The sequence below is a fragment of the Perca flavescens genome, chromosome 15, assembly GCF_004354835.1.
Source record: "Perca flavescens isolate YP-PL-M2 chromosome 15, PFLA_1.0, whole genome shotgun sequence".
Taxonomy (NCBI): domain Eukaryota; kingdom Metazoa; phylum Chordata; class Actinopteri; order Perciformes; family Percidae; genus Perca; species Perca flavescens.
In genome coordinates, this window is record NC_041345.1 from 5,325,115 (window position 1) to 5,349,086 (window position 23,972).

The 23,972-nt window shown below is 42.0% G+C and overlaps 1 protein-coding gene across 2 annotated transcripts; it reads right to left on the reverse strand.

Annotated features, from left to right (window-relative positions):
• Nucleotides 1-31: 31 nt before the first annotated feature.
• Nucleotides 32-19,742, reverse strand: smurf1 (SMAD specific E3 ubiquitin protein ligase 1). Of its 2 annotated transcripts, none has more exons than XM_028599591.1 (18): nucleotides 19,472-19,742; nucleotides 11,116-11,154; nucleotides 10,554-10,662; nucleotides 9,813-9,946; nucleotides 9,610-9,675; nucleotides 9,375-9,450; nucleotides 8,843-9,054; nucleotides 8,660-8,744; nucleotides 7,893-8,039; nucleotides 7,275-7,497; nucleotides 6,834-6,937; nucleotides 4,987-5,101; nucleotides 4,693-4,871; nucleotides 4,428-4,565; nucleotides 4,123-4,243; nucleotides 2,973-3,174; nucleotides 1,761-1,836; nucleotides 32-1,662 (listed from the first exon to the last, which is right to left on the reverse strand). In XM_028599591.1, the coding sequence occupies exons 1-18, from the start codon at nucleotides 19,524-19,526 to the stop codon at nucleotides 1,563-1,565; spliced, it is 2,181 nt and encodes a 726-aa protein (XP_028455392.1). In that variant the 5' UTR covers nucleotides 19,527-19,742; the 3' UTR covers nucleotides 32-1,562. The 2 variants fall into 2 exon arrangements, with proteins under 2 accessions (XP_028455392.1, XP_028455391.1); XM_028599590.1 differs by having other exon boundaries at nucleotides 1,761-1,845.
• Between the last annotated feature and the right edge of the window lie 4,230 nt (nucleotides 19,743-23,972).

The following is a 23,972-nucleotide window of genomic DNA, read 5'->3' on the forward strand; positions in this document are numbered from 1 at the left end:
TTAAGAGAGAAAATAATGACAACACATGGAATGTATTTTCAATTTAATTTCTTTTAATATAATCTTATTTACAATGTATTTTTTCATAAATGTTTAGTACATAGTAAGTTACAATACTCTTGCATCCATTACACAGTGAACTCAGAACCTAAAAAAATGCAGATTGAAATGATACTGCTTAACAGTCTTCAACAATCTACAACAAATCCCAACGTTTTCCACATTAGTCGCTCAACATTTAGGCTTTTGATTGAATTCACTTCATTGAGTAATGACTGCAAAGAGACTTTGTTCATTCATGGTGGTCTTGAGGAGGACTACTTTTCTAACATCTAGGCTATGGAGAAAAAGATGGGCAGAAAAATATCAGGGCCACGACGGAAAAAAAAAAAAAAAAAAAAAAAGAAGATGTTGAAATGGATGATGAAACATGTAAGAAAGTTTTGAGATTTTATTATACATGTCACATACAACCAAAGAATTCTGAAGCTGACTCCTTCTTTCCATCCTTGTGGCTCATTTAGTTAAATATCTAGTTCAAGCCCTCGGACCTCTCCATAATGTCAGTAGAGTTAGATTTAAAAAAAAAGGTAACATGGTATTTCAAACACCAAAACACTAACAGTTTTTCCATACACTGACAAGAGCATTTCTCTGCAATAATATGAATGTTAAAAAAAAAAAAAAAAAAAAAAAATGTAACGAAATTCAATAAAACCCACTTTGTGGATGACTTGAATTGCAAGTGAATTGACCCTTCAACTCTGGTAGAGGGGGTGATGAAGAGATTAGTGTGGGCTCTCTGTAGAGCATATAGCAGCTTGGTCAGTAATCACTTAGTAATAAATAATAAAATATCAGAGTGGATCAGAGTGGTCGCAGATACAAATGGAAGAGACAAAATGTTAGCAAACAGAGGCGCAGGCTCATTTGATCATTTTTACAGCGTAACCGGGTGCCATGTCTGACACACTCACTCACTCCCTCAATCACTCACCCACTCACACAATCACATGTACATGCACACGTTCTGATACACGACAGTGGTTAAACATGAAGCATGAATACTAGTCAATCAATAGGCATGTCAGACAGAAAGACAATCAGTCTCTGCCTTGTTCTTCATGTCTGATTTCAAAAAGGTCTCTGTTCGCAGGCTCGCATGTGATTGGCCGATTCGGTCCGTTGACTCGAGTGTCTTGGGAGTCAAATTCGCTGTGGCGGTAGACATTCTGAAGAATGACATCATAGCTTGTTAAAACTTAAGGATATAAATGCTTCTTCAAAACATTTGAAAATTTTTAAAATACATTTTGTTTTTCTTCTTCTTCTGTTTTTTTTTTTTTTTTTTTTTTTTTTCTCTCCCGCTGTGGTTCCTCCTTTAACCCCCAACAGTTCGGTGGTGAAGAGGTGGCAAGAGACCGCGTGTTCTCGTGATGCTTGGCCACTCCGTATACTCCGCGTATACTTGATATTCTGTTGATGTGTGTGTGTATATATGTAACATGTCAAATAGTCTGTGTGCAAGTGCAAGCGTGACTGTTGGTTTGCTTGTGGAGTCCTCACTCCACGGCGAAGCCGCAGGTCTCCTCCACCGCCGTCAGCAGTTTCTCATAGAGTTTCTCGTAAGACTCGTAGGGAGGGATGTCTATCCGGTTAAAACTAGAGACAGAAAAAGGATAATTAGCGACATCGAAGCGGACTCTTGCTATGAAATATAAAAAAAAAACCTGCATCCTCCGTCTTTTGTGTGTCCTTACCACGTGTGAGCCTTGGGCAGGTTGTCTGTGTTGGCATCTATCAAATGGATGGTGAAGAGCCTTGGTCCTGCAGAACCTGTAGAACCTTACACACATACATTCTAGTTATCACTGCTCTACTCTGGTACACAGAACACTGAACAAGCTTTAAGTAATAAAATCTCACAGCAAATCTCAAACTCGACCAAATAAATTAGTTAGATACTTTCATTGGCGTGCTAATGTAACCAACTACAAATGACAACTTCTAAAAGTGTGTAGACTTGCATTTGTACGTTAGTGTTTTGTTCATGCTGGGCATCAGAAGTGGCTGCCCAGTTCCTGACCAAAACTTCCTGTTACAACATATCTCGGGATGCAAGTTATATTTTCTTAATTTAGAGCCATTCTTGTTTTGACTGAAATGGTTTTGTAAACTTTATAATTCAAGTCCTTTGTGGGTAAAGTGATTAATCTGCAGCTGAGCAGTGAGCGTGTCGACCAATATAAACGTTGAACAGAGAATCATTTTCGACACATACTGAATCTGGATTAGTGGGAAAACCGTTAAGTGGAACATCCCTACACGCAAGCAGTGTATAATTTAATCTACAGCTGTGCCGATTAGTTGATGAATCGTTTAGGTCGATCGACAAGAGAATTAATCGGAAACTATGTGGATAATCGATATATCGTATCAGCAAAAAAGCCAAACGTTTGCGGTTTCTAGTTTCTCAAATGGGAAAATGTGATTTTTTTAGTTTTTCATACATCATAGTAAACCAAATAGCTTTGTGTTTTGGACTGTCAGACAAAACAAGACTCTTTAGGATTTCCCCTTTTCTATATGTTCTGACATTTTATAGAAAAAACAATTCACTGATTAATTGAAAAAATAATTGTCACATTAACGGATGAGAAAATAATCGTTAGTCGCAGCCCTGAATGAAGTCTGTAAGTATCTAGCACATCTCCATGTTCTATATATCCTTGTTAGGCTGTGTATACACAAGTTAAATGTCCTCAAAACTGTAATCCGGCTCTAACATAGTAGGGATTGTTTCCTGGAATTTTCCAGAAGGCCTTTGTTGTAATTGTCTTTAGCTATGAACTGTATGTGTGAGACATATCAATCCTCAGGAAGGCAGATAAATTGAATAACCACACCAAATGTTAACATCAAATGAACATAGTGATTGATGAGAGTACATGTGTGTGTGGTTTCTGACCCACCCTGCAGCGCTTTGAACCCTTGTAAGGGGACCCTGGTGGAGCCCGTGACAAACTGCAGGAGGCGCCCTCTCCTCTCCTCACTGAAGGCCTCCACTGCCTGCCAGAACCACCGCACCACGTTGCTTTCACTTGTGCAGTGCTTCAGGCGGGTGTTAGTCTTCCAGTCTGCAAGATCTATTTTCCCCAGTCCACCGATGATCAACTGGAGCAAAAGGAGAGGTTTGAGGAAGCGGGGCAGGGGTTGAGGGTGAGAGCAGAGGTGTCATGGCTAAAATAATGAATTCAAACTTTTAACCTTAAAAGGTCCCATGACATGGTGCTTTTTGGATGCTTTTATATAGACCTTAGTGGTCCCCTAATACTGTATCTGAAGTCTCTTTTATATAGACCTTAGTGGTCCCCTAATACTGTATCTGAAGTCTCTTTTATATAGACCTTAGTGGTCCCCTAATACTGTATCTGAAGTCTCTTTTATATAGGCCTTAGTGGTCCCCTAATACTGTATCTGAAGTCTCTTTTATATAGACCTTAATGGTCCCCTAATACTGTATCTGAAGTCTCTTTTATACAGACCTTAGTGGTCCCCTAATACTGTATCTGAAGTCTCTTTTATACAGACCTTAGTGGTCCCCTAATACTGTATCTGAAGTCTCTTTCCCATAATTCAGTCTTGGAGCAGAATTACAGACCCTAGAGCCAGTCCCACAATGAGCTTTCCTTAGGATGTGCCATTTCTGTGTCTGTAGCTATTGAGGAGGAGAGAGGGGGGGTAAGGTGGAGGGTGGGGGTGTGGCCTTGACCAACTGCCACTTTGCTCGTTTGAAAGCCATGATGTCTCTCTCTCTCTCTAATGGGCTGGCCAAATTCTCTGGGCGGGCAAAGCAAAGAAAGGGGAGGTAACCTTGCTCCTTATGACCTCATAAGGAGAAGATTCCTGATTGGTCCATCTGAGCTTTCATTTTCTCAAAGGCAGAGCAGGATACCCAGGGCTCGGTTTACACCTATCACCATTTCTAGCCACTGGTGGACCATAGGCAGGCTGGGGGAACTCATATTAATGTTAAAAAACCTCATAAAGTGAAATTTTCATGCCATGGGACCTTTAAAACAACATAAATATGGCGAGTGATGAGCTGGACAGCACATGTACCTCAAGTTCTTTATGGTCGAAAGGTTTGAGGAGGTGCTGGGGGATGAGCTCACTGAATCCCTTCTGTAGAGCCAGAAACTGGGCTTCAATTCCACGCATAAACCTCCAGTTTACATAAAGTCTGAAAAATACAAACACACATCGTGCAGGCCAAATAATTACACTGTTATAAACTGTCAAAAGGCATTGTACACAGGAAACCCTTTCTGCCGACAAGACAGCATAGTGTTTACGCCCTGTATCAAGGGCATAGTTTGAATAACACCCACATAAAGGATGGAACATGACTGTCTCACTGTTCTTACCTGACGTATTCTTTTTTGTTCTCCTCAGTGACAGGCAAATTGCGGCCATTAGGTTTGAGTTCATGTTGCAAGAACTTCCCAAAGGCATTGTGTTCCACGCAGAAAGTGTGGTCGAGGACTGAAGTGATGTCATTCTCTCTGCACACAGAGTATTACAATAAGGTAAACGTGGGAAATCTGCCCATAGCCGTGAACCATATCATACTTCATGATGAAAAGCTCCGGTCAGATTGACTTGATTTTGCGTGCGGGTGCATTTGCTCACAGTATCCAGACGAGGCTCTTGTGCAGCTCCGGGTCGGTCGTCTCCAGGTCGTTGAGCTGGATGGGTTTGCCTAGCAGCTGTTTGTAGAAGGGCAGCGTGAAGCTCCCGTTGATGTAGTGACCGTGAAAAACTGCCAGGCCCATCACACGGCCCACAAAGTGGAAATATGACAGGTGGTCCTGAAAGAAAGTAACACAGACAGAGAGACAGACAGAGACAGACACATAGGGTCAGAGAGAATCCACTTATTTGGTTCGACCAAAAAGCAATTTGGGTGGGTTTGGGTGCACTCACAGGGTTGATGGAGGAGTCGGGGTTGATCTGTAGTGTGTAGATATTGTCTGTGGAGTACTGGAACAGGCCGTAATAGGGGTTCAACATTTCATGACACAGCAGGTACAGCCACTCCCTACAGACAACCACGGCATTGTTATCAAATGTCCAAATCGCACAGAGAAGCTTGGCAACACATTCATTAAATCATCAAACAATGAGACAGCTGGAAAAAAAATAATTAAAAATATATGTATAATGTAGTCTGTGTCCACTGAAGTTTTACATGTAGCCCTTTACCCTTTAAGTTGTTTACGTCCAATCTTTTTTCTCCCCTGTGGGGGCTCTGCAGCAGCAGTCAACCAACCACAGCCTGCACCAGGTTAGGGTTCACTAATGCCGCTTTTCCACTGCATAGTTCTACTCGACTCGCTCTTTTTTTTCGTTTTCCATTAACAAAAAGTATCATCTACCTGGTAAATTTTTTTTGGTAACATCTCGGTCGACGTTCCCAAGCAAACTGAGCCGTGAGGCGCTGACACACCAACCCAATTGTCGGCCGTCAGATAGTCTGGAGAGGTCGGTGACTCAAGTCTGTTCCGTGCCGTCGGAAACTAACCCGGAAACGACGAGCAGAATGAGCCTGACTAACGCCTCTAAAAATCTGATGAAAACGTTTTAAACCGACCTTTGTTGAGCTGAAACGAAGACAGATTCAGCAACTGCACAGCCTATTTCTCGCTTAAAATGTTTTCAGAAACACGTTTCGGTGAACTATCTTCCTAAAATATGAGATCGTATTCCAAACCAGCCGCCATTATGCTCGTTTGTAAAATCCGGGAGCAGCCAGACCCACGTGGCGCGTTCGTCCAATCAGCTGCCGGTTTTAATTTTTTGGTGACAATACAGATTACCGCCACCTGCTGTTATGGAGACGTATTACTTCTCACGCACGCGCAGAATTTACGCTCAAGTTGGCGTCGCTTCGGTGTGTTCCGAGGCACTTTTTGGACCAACTCGGGGAGGCGGTGAGTCCGACGGCCTTTTCTGCCGAGGGTCGGCAATCCGGTTGGTGTGTCAGGGCCTTCAGACGGTGGAATTAAAACGCTGCAGACTGCTGAGAGAGAATCGTCACTAGAGCAACACTGGACATCCTACACAAACCTGCCATTTTTACATAGCCGAGCTAAAGTCATCCGCAATATTTTTATTCACTTGACCGGATTGTTAAAAAACGGCAGCCTGCAAAATATGTGGTACACTACGCACTACGCTGTAAAATGGACAAAGTGCAGACATAATGTCACATCAGTTTTACGCAGAGCTAGTGGTGATCAGCTCAGAATCCCGCCTACACTGCGGGGGTAATATCTGCAGCGGAAAACGAAAAGAGAAAAGTACCGGTACCAAATAAGTGAGCGGAGTCCATGCAGTGGAAACACGGCATGAATAGATATTAAGGAAATAAAATGTTCAAATTGAGAAAACCAAAGACAATGGCAGACGGGAAGAAATAGGCTGTGGGAATTTGACGACGACACTATTCTTGTTAAAGAATTATTAGCAACACCGCATATTTCTTAAGAAGCAGTAAATTAAGTGGGAAGTTCACATATAGGGAAATATATTTCAATTAAATCTTTTGCATTACGTGTTTTTCATTTACGGTTTTCAACTTTTTCATCATTCTGATTGGTGAATGTAAACATATGCCACTTGAACTCAATTTAGCTGATAAATAAAAGATGGACTCATGGGATGGGACTTATGAAAAAGGAAATTGCAACGCTTAGACAAGTCTTCTGACAAAAATGGATAGTCGCCTCCAACAAACGCAGAGGTGCTCAGAGATGAAAATAGCAAATTACCTGGCCACCCCACCATAGTCCAGGCCCTCCTCTCCCCTAAACTTCACCATCAGACGCTTCTTCAGGTCCTTGGGCCTCATCTTCATTATCTGCCGATATGACTCCTATACACACACGACATTAATACAGAACAACAGACCCACGCACATTATCGTACACAAAAGAAACAATTAGTGAGCCACAACACAGCCATTTAGATCAGTGATGTTCGGTTTATTCATAGGCACAATCAGTGCTGATTTTGTGCTTTTCTCATGAGAAAGATACTGAAAGAATAGGTTGTTGTGACTGGTGTATGAGTCAGGAGGAGTGTGGATGTGTGTAAACTCTCTCAGGAGCTACCCACACTGCTTTTATTGCTCGACATTTGTACAAATGTCTGAGAGACAGCATCGCTGGCTGCTCGCGTGCTGTTCATGGGAGAGAAATGTTTGCACCCACCTCAAAGATCTCCTCTCGGGACACCTCTATGCGACAGTGTCCTGCTTGAGGCTGCTGCAAGGACAGCTCGTGGCGGAGCAGCTTCAATTTATGGACCAAGTCTCTCTCGTAGCGCGCGGCAACATCTCCCTCTCCTCCGCCGCCCACTCCTCCACCTCCCCCTTCCTCGCCCCCCACATCCATCGGGGGGGCTTGTGAGGATTCCTTCGCTTGGGATTGCTGGCTGAAGGTGGGAAGAAGCAGAGGAGGAACAGGAGGACAGGGAAGAGACAACATGACAGACGGTAGGAGGAAGAGTTTGACAGAAAGACAGTCAAAAAAGAAAAGAAAAAAGAGCAGACTGGATTACACACTGTGCATTCCCCCAGAGCAGCTAAATCTACCATAAGCTCACATTTCTGTAAATCACACGATGCAGCGTTGTTAACAGAGCTGACGACTGTTAGTAGGTCATGTTTACAACCAGTCTGAGTTCAGCATTACAGACGGGACAGATTAGATTAACAACGTTTTAAAACCACTGATTTGGTATGTTTCATGGTTGTCTGCCACCCAGGTGTGGATTGATTTTGCCATTAGGGATATGGGAGAGTTTTGCGTGTGTGCGTGTGTGTGTACCTGATAATGGTGTGTAGGCGTGGGTCTGTGAACTGTGTTGTTCGGTTGTTGTGGTCCACAAAGTAGATCCGGCCCGACACGGTGCTTCGGACCTCCCAGCCCACTGGCAGCGGCCCAAGCTCCTCACAGCTCACACTGGCCAGGTCCCTGCACCAGTAACAAGTAACCAGACCGAGACTTCAGCCAGCAGCAGAAACCAATTCAACTTAGTGAGACTACAGCTTACAACCAGACCTCCGCCTCTTAACAATTCTGACCCTACATACTGTACGTTCTTAACCCCTCATACTGGTCTAAACCCAGGCGACAGGGGCCGAGGGAAATAACCTGAGATTTTCTCCTAATCGGTTGGTGTAATTAGTGCAGAACAAAATAAGAAAAACATGGACTTTTCTAGTCAATAGATGCCAGACGTAGAGTGTATCAGGGAACAGCATGTAGTGTTTTACTAACAACAATATGTTTTTTTCCCCCATACATTTCTAAATACATCTGTCACTTTAAATTTGAAAATACCTTAAAAATAGAATACTCCTTTAAATTACATAGCATTGCAAAGATGCTGTATATTTGCTGTATAATCCGCAAATACCCATGTCTGGTCATTTCTACTGTCATCTACTGGTCATTTCTTCCTGTGATACTCTTCTGTGTCTTCTTCCTCTGCTGCTGAAATGGCCTAGATTGTCAGTGGCGTTCCTTCAAGGTTCATGTCATTTCAGGTTATGCTTGGACTAGACATGAGGGAAGTGGGGCTGGAATCGTACCGCGGTATCCGAGGGTCGTGCCAGGTGCTGACGCCCGTCTGTGTGTGAAGGAAGTACACCTGGCCCTGCACTGTTGTTCGTTGCTCTGTTTGAAAAAGGAGATGAAGAAGAAATATGTTACATAAGACAACAACACGAGAGATTTACAGATCACTTAAATATCAAGAGTAACGTTGGACTGACCGTATCCCTCAGGCAGATCAGGCGGTTGGTGCCCATGCGGTCTGTTCTGAGGGGTGTGGCCATGGCCTCTGGAGTCCTGCCCTCTGATTCTCTGCGTCTGAAGACGGCCCTCCTGACCGGGTGAGTCAAGCCGACAGTTCCCGCCCCCCGCCGCACCAGTGGGGTCGGAGTAGGGTAGCGGCTCTTCACTGAAACATCCCTCAAACACAGGCCTACACACGCGCACACGCGCACACACACACACACACACACACACACACACACACACACACACACACACACACACACACACACACACACACACACACACACACACACACACACACATTTTCACTCTTTCACATGATAAGTCAAGTGCTTGTATTTTTAACTTAGAGCAACAGAGATTGAGAGAGAATCAAACAAATAACTATGACTAAAGTGATCTTGCAACACAACAAGCACCCAAAATAGGTCTCAGTAAAACAACTAATTGTTTCTCCATGTGTTATTAAATGGCGCTGGCAGCGTAAACAGCTGTTGACACACTCACCCATCATTTTCCAACAGGCCTCTGCAGTCCACCACAGGGCCTCCGCTGCCGATACGGTCTCGCGTCTGTAAGCTCACTGGAAACAAGCAGGTGGTACAAGTCAAAAGAGATGACCGTGTGACAGAGCAGGAGGGAAGAATATGCACAATAGTGAAAATAGTAAAAAGAAAAGTGACAAGGGGAGAGAGATGATGCAGGTCATTTGTACAGACAATGTATCTGTGTCCAGGCTTACCTACTATCTGCCCCCGCACTGCGTCACTGTCCGAGGGGTTCAGCTTACATAGATCTAGACGCTGGTCTGGAAGAAGACAAAGTAAATCTAAATCAAAAGCTTTTATTGTTTCATTAAAATTCGTGATTTGCATTTATGGGTATTTAAAATCAGAGGGCTCGACAAAAAAAAAAAAAAAAAAAAAAAAAAAAAAAAAGACTTACATCCTGTGTCTTTTAGCCTGCTGATGGCGTTGGACAGCAGTCGTATGCAGCCCAGGAAGCCCGCCCCCTGTCTTTTATGGATCTTCTTGTGGTTCCATATACTGATGGTGATGGAGTCTGTCTTTCCAATGTAGCTGAAAAACACAAGATTCTCACGTTTACTCCATGTTTTTCCGATACTCAAATATCACGATATTTTTGACCAAATACCTCGATATCGCAACGATATTGTAGTGTTGACTATTAGTGCTTTCACAAAATATTTACACAATGAGATTTTTGAAAGATAACCATCAGTAATGTGGATATAATGACTAAGTGGGTAAAGGCAAATAATAGAACAGCTACAACAGTCTGGTAAGTTCAGAAAATGACATCATTTTACTGTAATGCAGCCTTTAAAACCAGGAAAAGACACTTATGTCATATTACGATATCCAAACTCTAAAACGATATCTAGTCTCATATCACAATGTCGATATATTGCCTAGCTCTACACTCAATCAGTGTGAGCGATCCCCCCCCCCAAAAAAGGTACAAAAGTACAATATTAGCTCAACTATAAAGCATCTTTTATGGTGACAGGTAAGACTGTTAGGAGATAAAGTACCAATTTGTATAAAACAAATTAGACTTAATTTGAATATATTGTTACATTTTAATAAAAGCTAAAAAACCAACATTGAGACATTCAAAAAGTGATTCTGTGTATTTGCTGTGAGTGTGGTTCAGGAGACTCACAGGTCGTAATGCTGATTCCATTTAGGGTCCAGTGTGCTCTTGACTGTGTCTGTAGAGTGGCATTGACCTGATCCGTCCACCACAACCTTGGCAAATGGATCTGGCAGGCCTGCACGCACACAGCTCAAATTAATTGTTTGCATCCACTACATTGAATCAAAAAGGAGATAATATCCAAGTATTAGAAATATCTAAATTGGCCTGAGTACTGCAGATAACATATCTCCAGAACAAAGCTAAGCTTTCTACTACTGCAGACATCAATCGGATTAGCAGGCCACTAACCCAATAACAGCATATTCTGTTTGGTAGCTGGTATTGCATAAGCATGGTGAAACTGGCGAAAATGAGTATGAGGACAAGGTGGAATTCAATAGGACCATGACACAGAACAACAAGGGCACCAATGTATATGTAATGTGTATGTATATGTAATATGTTTAAAGTGTTGGTTTTGATGGCAGGCACAGAGCCACATTGAAACACATCATCTCATCATGTATGCCAGTCGTCATAACGCAAGATACATGCACATGAAAATGAACACAATATAGATACTTACGAAAGAAGTCTTTCTTTGCGAGGTTCTTGGCACATAATACTGCAAAAGATAAAATCATTATGAACAAAATGCCAACACACACAAATATGTAAATGAGCTCTCGGTGTGTAGGCTGGTATAAATGTAAGCTGGTGCACGCAAAAACTGTGTGGAGGAAGAATGCTGGTTGGTATAATATATGAATGCCAGAGGATGGTAATGAGCAGGAAAAGTTATGCGACGTGCAGACAAGAATGAGCAGTAAAGTAAAGGCTAGTGTCAGGATCACTGCACGCACGCAAACTGCTGTGGCAGGATGCCTTTTCTGCCACATCATCTTTGAGGATCCAGAAAGCAAAGCTCATATTGACCCAGCCTTTGAGAGTTTGTAAGGGTGTATTAAGTATTTAGTTCATTGTGTGTGTGTGTGTGTGTGTGTGTGTGTGTGTGTGTAATTCCTTGTCATTTGTTTGCCAGACGACCTGTATGGTGCGAGAGCTAGCATATGTCATTCTAGGTCAGCTCAGTGAGCACTGCTGTAAACCTAAAAAAAAAAAAAAAAAAAAAAAAAAAAACACACACAGCTGAACCAAAATAAACCAATTCTTAGACACACAATCATGTCCAGTCAGTCACAAATACAGGTCTTGGTTATAGGGCAGTGTGGGCATCGGACAATAACAAGCTGCGTGTTTGTATTCAAGGCTGGTGTAATGCACCGAAAAAGTGACTGCAACGTAAGTTGTAATTGACATGAAAACCATAATAATATTTACACTGCATGTCTAAAAATATCAGCTTTTAAACCCACTGTTGGGAACCTTACGTGTCAAATATGTCAGAGTACATACACATTAGCTCTCTAAGTTAGCTCTATGTGTAGGTAAGAAACAAATATTTCTGCAGGATGTTGGGATTTCTTGGTCAGCATCTTAAACCTCTATGTCCCCAGGTCACACAAGACCAATTTAAACCACTTTGGCTAAAGCAGACGGTGTGTGCTTAACACAATAGGTTTTCAAGGCATCTTTTTGTCTTACAATATATCGGAGGATGGAAATCACTGAAATTACAAAATATTAAAACGATGCAAACTTCAGTTTTGGCGTTTATGTGTAGAGCAATGGTACAGTCGAGCCACTAGCTGTTGTTGCCAAAGGAGAAGAAGCCAGACTTTGTGTGGCTGCAACACATTATGAACTATATATAAAAATTTATTCCATAAACAGTCACAGCACGGTTGTTGAATGTCAGTGTCAGTATGGGGAGTCTACAAACAATGCTGAATTGTTTAGTGTCAATGGTTAATACAGCAGAACCACTTTCTAGAGCAGCAAAGAAAAACCCTCATCATAAGGTCTCGTCATCTTCGTTGAGCGGATTATTCATACAACATAGCGGACCGAGGGATGCAAGGTACTCTGGAGCATCACTAACAGGTGTATTGCACATATATTGTATATGTACAGGTGTTAAATTACTATTTGGATTCCTCCCTTACATCAGGTGAAATTGACTAACAGGTAATTAAGATAAATTGCTTTGTTTGGTAGCCAGAAACGAGTGGGAGAATGCGACAGCATGTTTGTTTTGAAAAACCTTTGGCCCCATTTTGCCGTTATTCTCGTCGACGATAAAACAAATAGGAGCCCATCTGACCAATGAGGTGGAGAAGATACATGCTAGTTCACGGACATCAGCTTTGCAAATAAACGCAAACATATTTTGGTTCCAATGACGGAGTCATCCGTTTGTAAAGTGTCTACACTGTATAGCAGAGTAATGTTTTGAAATTAGCACTTCGCCAGCATGCTGTACTTTGCGGGCAGTTGTGCTAAGGTTTGCTTGCTAACATAACATAAACTGTAGGGATGCACCGAAATGAAAATTCTTGGCCGAAACCGAAAACCGAAAAAGAGGAAACCAAGACCGAAAACCGAAAGAAATTATGCCAGTTATTAGTACCATTGCATTTATGGCTATGACTGTGTACTAACTTTACTAAAATCAAGGCATTGCAATTGTAAAAATTAATATTAAAGTTTAATTAAAAACATATCTAGCAGAAATATGGCTACAATCTGATAGTAACATACAGTATATAGTAGCCTAAGATCAGAATAGCTTACCTATTATTATTATTATTATTATTATTATTATTATTATTATCACTTTCTTGCAGGATTTCACTGAACATATCAGACAATCTGGTGCAGAGAGACGAGTCTTTTTTTCTGCGCTCTGATCTCCTCCTGCACTGGGCGCTGCTCCGTCTCCGTCTCCAAGGATCATTTCTCGTGCGCGCTGCTTTATTTCCGCATCCAAGTAATGGTCTTTATAACGCGGATCAAGTACAGTTGCGATGAAGTGTAGAGGATCCGAATAGATCTCACTCCAACGTGTGCTGACAGACTCTAAGAGCGTACTTCTCATTGTCTCAACCTCATTGCAGGTGGAACGGGTCGGCTACTGACACACGTGCAGGTCGCGGTTTCTGTTTGCGTCATCACAACATTTCGGCTGTATTGTTTCGGTGATAAAAGTATTTCGGACGAAAATTTCCGGTGGCCGAATATTCGGTGCATCCCTAATAAACTGGCTGGCAGACACCTCGCAAGTAACCTCAGACCTATCACCCCATAGCGGTTAAATGCACCACGACGCAAAGCAACCCAGACGCAGAACTCCGAAAGGGTCACGACGTCGTGGAGTTGACGCAGAAGCATCAAACAGCCTTTAGACGGGGCAGGGGCTGGCTTAGAGGGGGGAGGAGTGACATCCCCTACATTGGTTTGAACGTCTGAAAGCTCAGTTTCCTCCTGTGCATATCTACCAGAGCTTTAAATTGGGTTCATGCATGCCATTTTTTTAAGCCAAAACATTTGCAGATTCCAGCGGTTCCTATGTGAGGGTTAGCGGCTTCTTTTTGTGTTAATTAATTCTATATTAAATATATTTAAATTGTATTTTGTAGTACTTGTTGTTCAAATACAGCAAGCTATTTAGAAATTTGTAATTCATTTATTTATTTGGTGAAATGATAACCGGATTTATCAAGAATGTAACATGCTGATTAATCAATCATGAAAATAATTGTTTATTGCAACCCTCGATACAATCTATATTAACTGAACAATGGTGCGGTTCTATTGGCAACATGTAAGGCATGAAGATCGGTGGTATTGTCTTGGCTCAGAGACACAAAAGGCATCTCATGATCTATTCAGACCGGTCCTAACTGATTTGCTACAGCACGCGAACCGTTATCATAGCTTTGAGGTCTAATTAAAATCTGGCACGATCGGGTTGGGCCCCAGACAGCCATCTAGGAAGTTAGTCAGCCAGACAGTGGTTTAGGATGTGGTGACTGTGTGGTGGTGTAGATGCGTCTGGCATACAGGCTTTATTTCCTGTGATTAACCCGTGGAGAATGGCGGCAGGATATCCTTCCCTCTTCCTCATCGACCTCTTCCATTCCTCCTGCTCCTGACTCACACATTCCACACGGAGACCTCATCTCTTCTTCACAGACAGACACAATGAAAGAAACAGAATCACATTTCTAATTTGCCCTTGCGCCTCCTTTCAGACAAGCAGTAAAGGAAGACTTTCTCTGCTTTGCGGGGTACAAGGAGACGGGACATTCTCTCTCTTCTCCCCCCGTCTCTTGACCACAGCTCTTCTGTGGCCCTGAATGTGTGACAGGCCTTTTTCTCAGCGTTTCAGAAAATTCCTCTTTCTGCCAAGTTCACTGGTCGTAAAAGACACTCACAGCTACAGCTCAGCTGGCTCTCAATTGCCCCACTGCCGCTCTCTTTTTTTTGGCGTTCATACCCTTTTCTTATTTTAAAAATCGGAGAGCTGGAGAATGCCAGCGGAGAAATAATTCTATTCATCCAATCTTGAAGGAAGAAGCAGAAACAGTTCAAGGGAGATGATGAAAAAGGGGAACCACCGCTGTCCCACGCTAGCAACTCCTCTTAGGAATTTGAAGCCACAACAAGTTTTACAGTAAGCACAATCCACAATCTGAAAACTACTTCTGCAATTCAGCTTTACTCGTGCTCCCTGTGCACGTTAAGCACCGAGAGCACTTGTTATTATTCAGGGGATGACAGGAACTATAAAACCGGAGATGCTTGGAAACTCATCAAAGCTTCTTAAATCAAAGATAATGGTCGAGTTCTTCGGAAGAGATGCCAAGGTGCAGATTGTTGAAATCAATACTCATGATCCCGGATTGGGCCAAAAAAGTATGAATACTAAGATCCTTCTGAATAGACGGTACTATCTCAGAGTGCACTCACGGGTTCACAAGTACAATAAATAACAGTAGAGTAGAATGAAGTAGACTGACCCACATGATATTACAACAATGTCAGCTCCTGTGCAACCTTCTCCTCAAAGCAAAACAAACGCAGCGGCAGACGGGCACGTCAGCAAATATCTCACCTACTTAGTAACATGCCTTGCACCAGCATCTAAACACACACGCAGGATGACGAACGGGTCTCTTGTGTTAACTGCCACACAAATACAAACAGTAACTCACTCACAGGTTGTTTAATAACCAATATTTAAAACAAAAAAAAACTGCATCTCTCTCTCTCTCTCTCTCTCTCTCGCTCATCAACATGCTTGTTGGGGCAATGGCGTCACATTGTCAGCCTCTCCATTCTCAGTTTCTACATTTACTTCTCTGTGCTTTTCTAAGTGTATGTGTGCGTATGTAAGCTGCCGGCTCATTAAGTGAGAGGATTAGAAGTGCTTATGCTGCTTCCTAAGTAAGCAGGATTCCCACCTTTCCTCTCGCTCCCTTTCTTACACTTGAGCAGCTTTTATGTGTCCTTTCCTTTTGTTATGGCTCTTTTTCTTTTCTTTTGGTTATTTCTTATTCTCCCACTTACCTGTTCTCTTTCCTTCCCTTTCTTGTAAGTAGGGTTCAAAATTAGCACCATCCACTAGCCAAATACTGGTACAATATGTAAGTGGCTGGTAGATTTGCTTCACTCACCAGCCCAAAAAAAAAAAACATGGTTATCTATTTATTTATTTTGGGCTTTTCTGCCTTTAATTTTTGACAGGACAGCTAGGTGAGAAAGGGGAGAGGGGGGGGGGGGAGAGACCTGCAGGAAATTGTCCTGCGTCGAGGCATATACCTCTCAGTATATGTGCGCCTGCTGTACCCACTGATCCAACCCGGCCACAGCGGCTGGTAAAATTTAAACAATAACTAGCCATTTGGCTGGTGGAAAAAAAAAAAGTTAATTTTGAACCCTGCTTGGTAAGTATCCCAAGTCTGTCCTGACACTGCCTTATGTTGGCACTTGGGCAAATCGGTGTTCAATCCAACTACCTGGCAACAAAACCTAAGCAGCACGTGTTGCTTCCATGAGCTCATTAACATGATCCTGCTGAATCACTTGATTCTTTCATTCATTACACAGCTTTTTTTTTTCCACAATAAAGCTTATTCATTCCCAAACAAAAACACCCTTTTCCTACTATTTGACCTATTCATTTCCTGTATTTTGCATTGTCCTGACCCTGTTCTGCATTTAAAACCTTGCCAGCAGCAGGGGAACAAGGATTCTTTAAAAAAAAAAAGAAGAAGCACAACCTGATTTTGGGCTGGTGTTATTTGAAATCTTTGATGTTGAGCAAGTACCAGGTCGTGCTTACACCAAGCGACACCCTAATTAACAAACAAAAAAAGTAATTAAATGAGTAACACTTTATCAAATAACAAACAATAGCCTATTTGACAGTGTTTGATACTCTATGCTACAGACACTTGAAAAAGGATTTAGGTTCAATACACCTCCTACACCAGACAGGAAAAGGCTTTTTCAGAAACTGTTTCTCTATAAAGTCAAATACTGTCCATTCACATCTCACTAGATCCCGAAACCTAAAGATAATGTCACACTTTCCTTATATCTAGAGCATTTTCCTTCAGCTAACTTAAGCTTACCCACAAAATCCCCTCGTGGCTAGCTTGAACATGTCCATATAAACCCAGCGCAGTGTCAAACTTGCCTGGTCTTTCTCTGTCTGTGTCCCTGCAACAAACGGGCCTTTCTGATGTGGGCCAAACAACCCCTCTCCCTGACAGACTAAACACAGTGCTGGCCAGCCAGGCAGGATTGCACTCCCATTGGCTCATCGCACATTCTTCACCCAATTAGAATTCCACTCATACCTGTGGGGGCGGGGCACAGTCGGGGGGCAATAACCTCTGTTTGCATTTAAGCTGAAATAATGAGGGACTGGTTTACACTCCTACACACACACACACACACACACACACACACACACACACACACACACACACACACACACACACACACACACACACACACACACACACACACACACACACACACACACACACACACACACACACACACACACACACACACACACACTTTCACTACGTAATTTCAATTTGACTCGCCTGAAACATAACTTTTCGCTAGAAGAATGACTTATGTGTTATTTTACCAGATTACTTAGTACATTAGTTAATTAGTTAGTTAATACTGGAACTATTATTAAACTGATGGATGGTATTATTACGGTACTTTATCAACTAGGGCTGCAGCTAAGGATTTTTTTTTTTCATTGCCAATTAAAAAGTCCAAAATCCAAGTCCAAATCGTTAAGATTTTCAGTTTACTAGAAGATAGGGCTGGGCAATATGATAATATATATCTTAAAACAATATCAAAATGTCTATTGTATATATGGACTAGTGCAATATCCAAATCACAGGGGGGCACAACATTTTTTAAAAGGCAAAATATGTATCAAGCCATTCTGAATTAAGTATTGTGGTGCGGCAGAGACCTCCCAGCCTACAAATTGTATTCTACAGGCTAAAGAAAAAAATCGTTGTTTGGTACAGAATCACACTGTAATCATTTTTATTTCAATGATACAAAAATGATCATTCCCTCCAATATCGTGAATCATTACGCAATCGCATTATCAGTCAAAATAATCTCAAAATATATTTTCCTCATATCGTGCAGCCCTATTTATGCCCTGCTGGATATTATGGTTGTTTTTTTTTTATTATGAGTGCTTGCACTGGACCAGGAAATGTTGCTGTTGTGAGTCTGGATAGCTGTATGTGATACTGGCCAGTACAGATACATTTGACCTTAACTGAACGGAGCAGAAGTTAAAAAGTAGGCTATGTCAGATCCATGAGTCTTATCTTATCTTTTGTCCAAAATGATTCCTGCTCTGCTCTTTTAAAATCCAGTTTCAGAAAAAGAGGGTCAGAGTAAGACAATAAACAGACAGCACGTGGTACTTTATCAGCATTTAAGAAAGCACTTTTACTAAAACAAAATCCATCACAAGCATACACTTGATATGTGCCCTCCTGTGTGCATACAAGCCGCAAGAAGACATATTTAGTCTGCCGGCAAGCACAATTTGGTCTGAACTTTGAATCAGAAGGACAAGGCGTCTGCCCAGCGGCACAGAGTGGTCATTTCCATTTGAATAGAGGCCGCTTGGTGCCCAGTGGGGTTACATTAGCTACAGTAAAAAAAAAACATTGTTCCAGCTGTGTCCGTGTGTGTGTAAGAAAGAAAGAAAGAGACTCCTATATACCCTACAAAGAAGAGCCTGACCCCAAAACGAACACAATATTTGAGTTGAATAGAGGATGCCCAAAAGAGCAAACGTGTCAAGCTTCTCTGGGTAAAGATAAGTTCAACGAGTCAGACATTTGTCTTGCTACAGCTGACACAGCAGCGAATGCCTGTCAATACTCATGGATATTTTATGCTAGCATGTCAAATCTACCGAAGATTGATTTTCAGATAGGCTGTAGTTCGACATTAGCTTTTAGTCCAGGGTACAGAGCTCGTCGCATTTAGGTCAAGCGATGTGTTCGGCTGGTCTACCCAAAAAAAATGGGTGTAGCTAGCAAGCGTTAGCGGTCAACGGTAACTACAATGTTACTATAAGCTAACGCTAGCTAGGAAACAAGTGTTCGCAATTGATAAAGTTTCTAAACGTGGTTTTCAGGAGTCGGTGTTTCCAACGACCTGTAAGCAGCCAGACTAGTTCGCTGCCTCAGCTGTGAAACACACATTATAGTGAACAGCTTCTTGACTGTCCTCTCGGTAATTTGGTTAGCATCTCAGCTAACAAGCTATATGTGCTGCTGTGTTTGCCACACAAAAACCGGATGTTTGGGCAAACAGCAGAGACGAGAACCTCTGAGACCCTTCGTGGTGTCTTGTTAGGTTCGCTAATAGCAACACTTTACAACAGCGGTTTGTAGCTAAAACATTTAGCTCCAGTTAAAACATGCACCGTAAGCGCTTTCTTTCGGTGTCGTTTTTTTTTTTTTTACCTGTCAGTCGGATTTTGATGCTGGACCCGTTCCTCCGAGTCCCAGGATTCGACATCACTCCGGGAAAACGATCACACAAACTTCCCGTTGGAGTCTCCCAAAATCACCGTTTCACCACTTAATGGGAACGCGAACAACTTAGGTTTAAAAACATGCGTTTTTTTTTTTGTTTTCTTCACGGGTAAAAATGTATTATTTCATCGCAAAGTCCTGCGCTCTTTCGAAACCCAACAACACGGGAGAGCATTTTCGGGCAGGCTCAAAGCACGTACTGACGTCATGTCCTTAACGGGTATAACGTTACGGGCTCGCGTCCGGAAAGCGTGGGCGTGCCCGTATGAGATTCTTATATTGAAGCCTTCAAACCATAGATATATGTTTTAGCTATATCAATGTTTGTGACGTTCAGTTTTGCGTTTATTTCAGCTACTGTATCCTACATTATTGAGAGAAAAAAAGAAAATAATTTAATTACAATTAAATGCATTTTTTTTTCTTTGACATGTCTATGACTGTTTTCTGTGTTCTCCCAGTATCAATATCTTCTTTAATATCACCAGTCCCTGGATATTTGGTCTCAAAACACATTACTAAGAAAGGTCTAAGATGTTCTGCATCCTTTTGTTATGGTTATTCTCTTCTTCTCACGCTATCCCCCACAATCACTCGCCACTGTCTCACTGAATGCTTGCTCTTGGGAGAATTACTGGAATTGTTGGGTCTTTGTAAATTATAGAATGTGGTCTAGACCTACTCTATCTGTAAAGTGACTTGAGATAACTCTTGTTATGAATTGATACTATAAGTAAAATTGAATTGAATCAATCAATTTCAAATGCATGGCTATTATCAATAATCTCACCATTTAAAAGAGCTTGTTTTTCATGTTGCCTACATTACCCTCCCACACCTTGGATTTCCATTTCTCATTTATACTCAGCATTTTTGATTATTTAACTGCTCCATAATAATAAGTCCATAATATCAATAGCAGTCATCATCAGGACCAAAATTAATCCAGCAAGTAGGCTGTAGTAGTGATGCTGTTTGCAAAGTGAATTCATCTGAAAACTCATAGGCTTTTCAAGTGTCTGTGGAAACCTCCAACATCACAAGTGAAATCACAAGCTGTGAGTTTCATCCACCAGGTTTGTGATCAGGGAAATCAAACAGTAAGACCACATGGACAGGGAGAAGGTTAATGTGATTTTAGTTGCTTTTTGGATTAAAAGGTTGATGTTTGGGACCGTCTGTATTTGAATTAAATGCCGGTACGAGGTAGATTATTCCCAACCCAAAAATAATTTGGTCATAAAACGTCCCAACAAGCATTTGAAAATTAAAAAGTTTGACATGATGATGCTTGATGGCAATGTCAGGGGATCACCAACCCATCAAATAGATGTTAGAGCCATGCCTCTAGCAAGGCTAAAAAGTCAATGTGAGGATAAGAATACAGATGAACTGTTAGAATAATGAGAGGGCGTCCCATGTAAAATTACTATTAGATATTGGAGCTTCCAACAAGCATTTAAATGCAACAAGATATAAGACATCATACATAGTCAATTGTTTAAACTGCATTTATGCACAATTATAATGGATAATGTTTGTTGCAACCCAAGAATATAGGACATAAAATCAAGTTCAAATAAATACACAGGCCTACTTTGTCTAAAATGATATGATATTCTTGACAAAACGTTTGTGAGGATCGTAAAGTAAGGTTAAGGGAGAGCTGGGTGGGCAGGGATAATGGCTGGAGGGATTTGGCTCTTTAGCAGCAGTGGGGTTAGCTGCAAGGCAGCAGTATTAGCTGGAGGAACAATGGACCCTCTCAACAGCCTGTTTACAGGGCACAGTAAATCCACATTAGCAGTGAAAGACACACACACACACACACACACACACACACACACACACACAGACACTCACTCACACACACATACTCATACATGGTATGCACAGGTGGAAGTATTGATTTCGAGATCCTTCAGTCTTTTTCATTAAAGCATTTTGAATTGCTTCCCACATTTTAAACATTTGATCTACAACCGCAGTAGATCTAACTCCCTATTGTATAGTATGTATCATGTGTTAACACCCCACAGGTGGCCATAGTATCGCCAGCAACAGACACACACACACACACACACACACACACACACACACACACACACACACACACACACACACACACACACACACACACACACAAATTAGTTTACCCCTCTGAAACGCTCATGTACAGCTGTTAGTATGATTATGTGATTATGTGTGTGTGCACACATGTGCCTACATAGTGTGTGTATGTATTCAATGTGCCAATGGAACCCCTGAGACCAACTGAGTGTGTTCACAACTACTTAAATAATTCCAATCATAGAGACAAACTTAGTTATACCTCTGGGACACGTACACAGTTACAGTAATGAGGGTGAAGTCATTCACAGAACAGTTGGGAAATCAGATTGGCCCAAAGTGAGTTTGTTCTCGCAAAATGACTTGGATAGAAAAAGAAGAGATAAAAGAGCTGAATTGCTGAAGAAGAATTTTTTTTAAGGAAAAAACATAAAGAGAGAGAGTGGAAGGGATGGACATCATATACACACTGAGAATCTGTGTAATGCCTAATGAAAAATGATAATAAAAAATACAAACATTTAAAGTAGGCCTACAACAATATCGCTTTAGAAAACCTTTTTAAGAAAGCTGAAAAATATACACTTCTTTTCTTTTTTAGAGAGTTTTGGACGAGTCAAACCATTAAAGGTCCCATGGCAAGAAAATGTCACTTTATGAGGTTTTTTAACATTAATATGAGTTCCCCCAGCCTGCCTATGGTCCCCCAGGGGCTAGAAATGGTGATAGGTGTGAACCGAGCCCTGGGTATCCTGCTCTGCCTTTGAGAAAATGAAAGCTCAGGAATCTTCTCTTTATGAAGTCATAAGGAGCAAGGTTACCTCCCCTTTCTCTGCTTTGCCCGCCCAGAGAATTTGGCCAACCCATGAGAAAGAGAGACATCATGGCTTTTAAACGAGAAAAGTGGCAGTTAGTCAAGGCCACACCCCCACCCTCCACCTTGCCCCCCCCCTCCTCCTCAATAGCTACAGACACAGAAATGGCACATCCTAAGGAAAGCTCATTGTGGGACTGGCTCTAGTGGCTGTAATTCTGCACCAAGGCTGAATTTCGGGAAAGAGACTTCAGATACAGTATTAGGGGACCACTAAGGTCTATATAAAAGAGACTTCAGATACAGTATTAGGGGACCACTAAGGTCTATATAAAAGAGACTTCAGATACAGTATTAGGGGACCACTAAGGTCTATATAAAAGAGACTTCAGATACAGTATTAGGGGACCACTAAGGTCTATATAAAAGAGACTTCAGATACAGTATTAGGGGACCACTAAGGTCTATATAAAAGAGACTTCAGATACAGTATTAGGGGACCACTAAGGTCTATATAAAAGATACTTCAGATACAGTATTAGGGTACCACTGAGGTCTACATAAAAGAATCCAAAGAGCACCATGTCATGGGACCTTTAAGTCTCCTGACGCTGATTCTATGTGTGTGATTTGCGTCAGTCTGGATCTATTAGAGCCCCCTTTTGGGAACAGGAGCACCAGCTGACTCAATTCTGAGGAATCTAGTGGAGATTGAGGCGGCATTCTGGATACGATCAAGACAGTGATGCTAAAACGAGTCGTCTTCTCATCCTGTGAGTTGCTTGGGCACAACTCTTTCATATTTGGCCTAGAATCAAACTCTGTCTCACAATCTGTCTCTACAAGGGACTGTTTGAAGATAACATGTGACACACATGCCCTGCTATAAACAAGAGACCCACATACCCTGCCATATACAGTAGAGTCTGTTAGAGCAACAGATTAAAGAGAACTGTAGATTATTACGAGAAAAATGGTGCCATCTATCTCTGGTTTAATGATTAAATGGTCGATGGCTTTAATTTAAGATGCGTGCATCATCCCAATTCTCACCGGGTGGCACAGAGAGAAAGCAATTGAAAATGTAAGAGCAGAGGCACGGTGGGATGAAAATCGAGGTGTGGGAGGGCGCAGAGGTGGAGAAGAGATGTGGTGAGGAAAGGAGATGGTTTCAGACTGAGTGATGGCTTTCCAGGGAAACCCTAAATGGATGGAGGCAGGTTGAAGAATACCCAGATCCCCCACTGCCACGCAGATCGGAGGGATGAGACCTCAGGGTGATGGCTGGTTTTAGAGTTGTGACCATATCAGGAAGGAGAAGGCCTGATATAAAACAGCGTGGCCTCAGCTCATAGACCCATATTCTTCCTGAGCGTACCTCTGCCTCCTGCATTGGTGAGTATCTTAGTCAAATATTGCATCCTGTTTAAGTGAAGGCCAGTGTCCTTTCTCTTACTTCTAACACACTCTGCTTTCTCTCCATTGCTCAGCCTCCAGGTGAGTGAGCTGGTCAGTTGGTTGGTGTTCGTTGGTGGCAGCAGCAGC

Bases quoted from the DNA above. Each gene is read 5' to 3' on its own strand.
- smurf1 (XM_028599590.1), bottom strand. From the start codon at position 19,526: ATGTCGAATCCTGGGACTCGGAGGAACGGGTCCAGCATCAAAATCCGA. The intron at 10,663-11,115 runs GTAAGTATCTAT...GTGTGCGTGCAG, and splicing joins CGCAAAGAAAGACTTCTTTC to GCCTGCCAGATCCATTTGCC. The intron at 9,055-9,374 runs GTGAGTGTGTCA...GCGCGTGTGTAG, and splicing joins GGCCTGTTGGAAAATGATGG to GCCTGTGTTTGAGGGATGTT.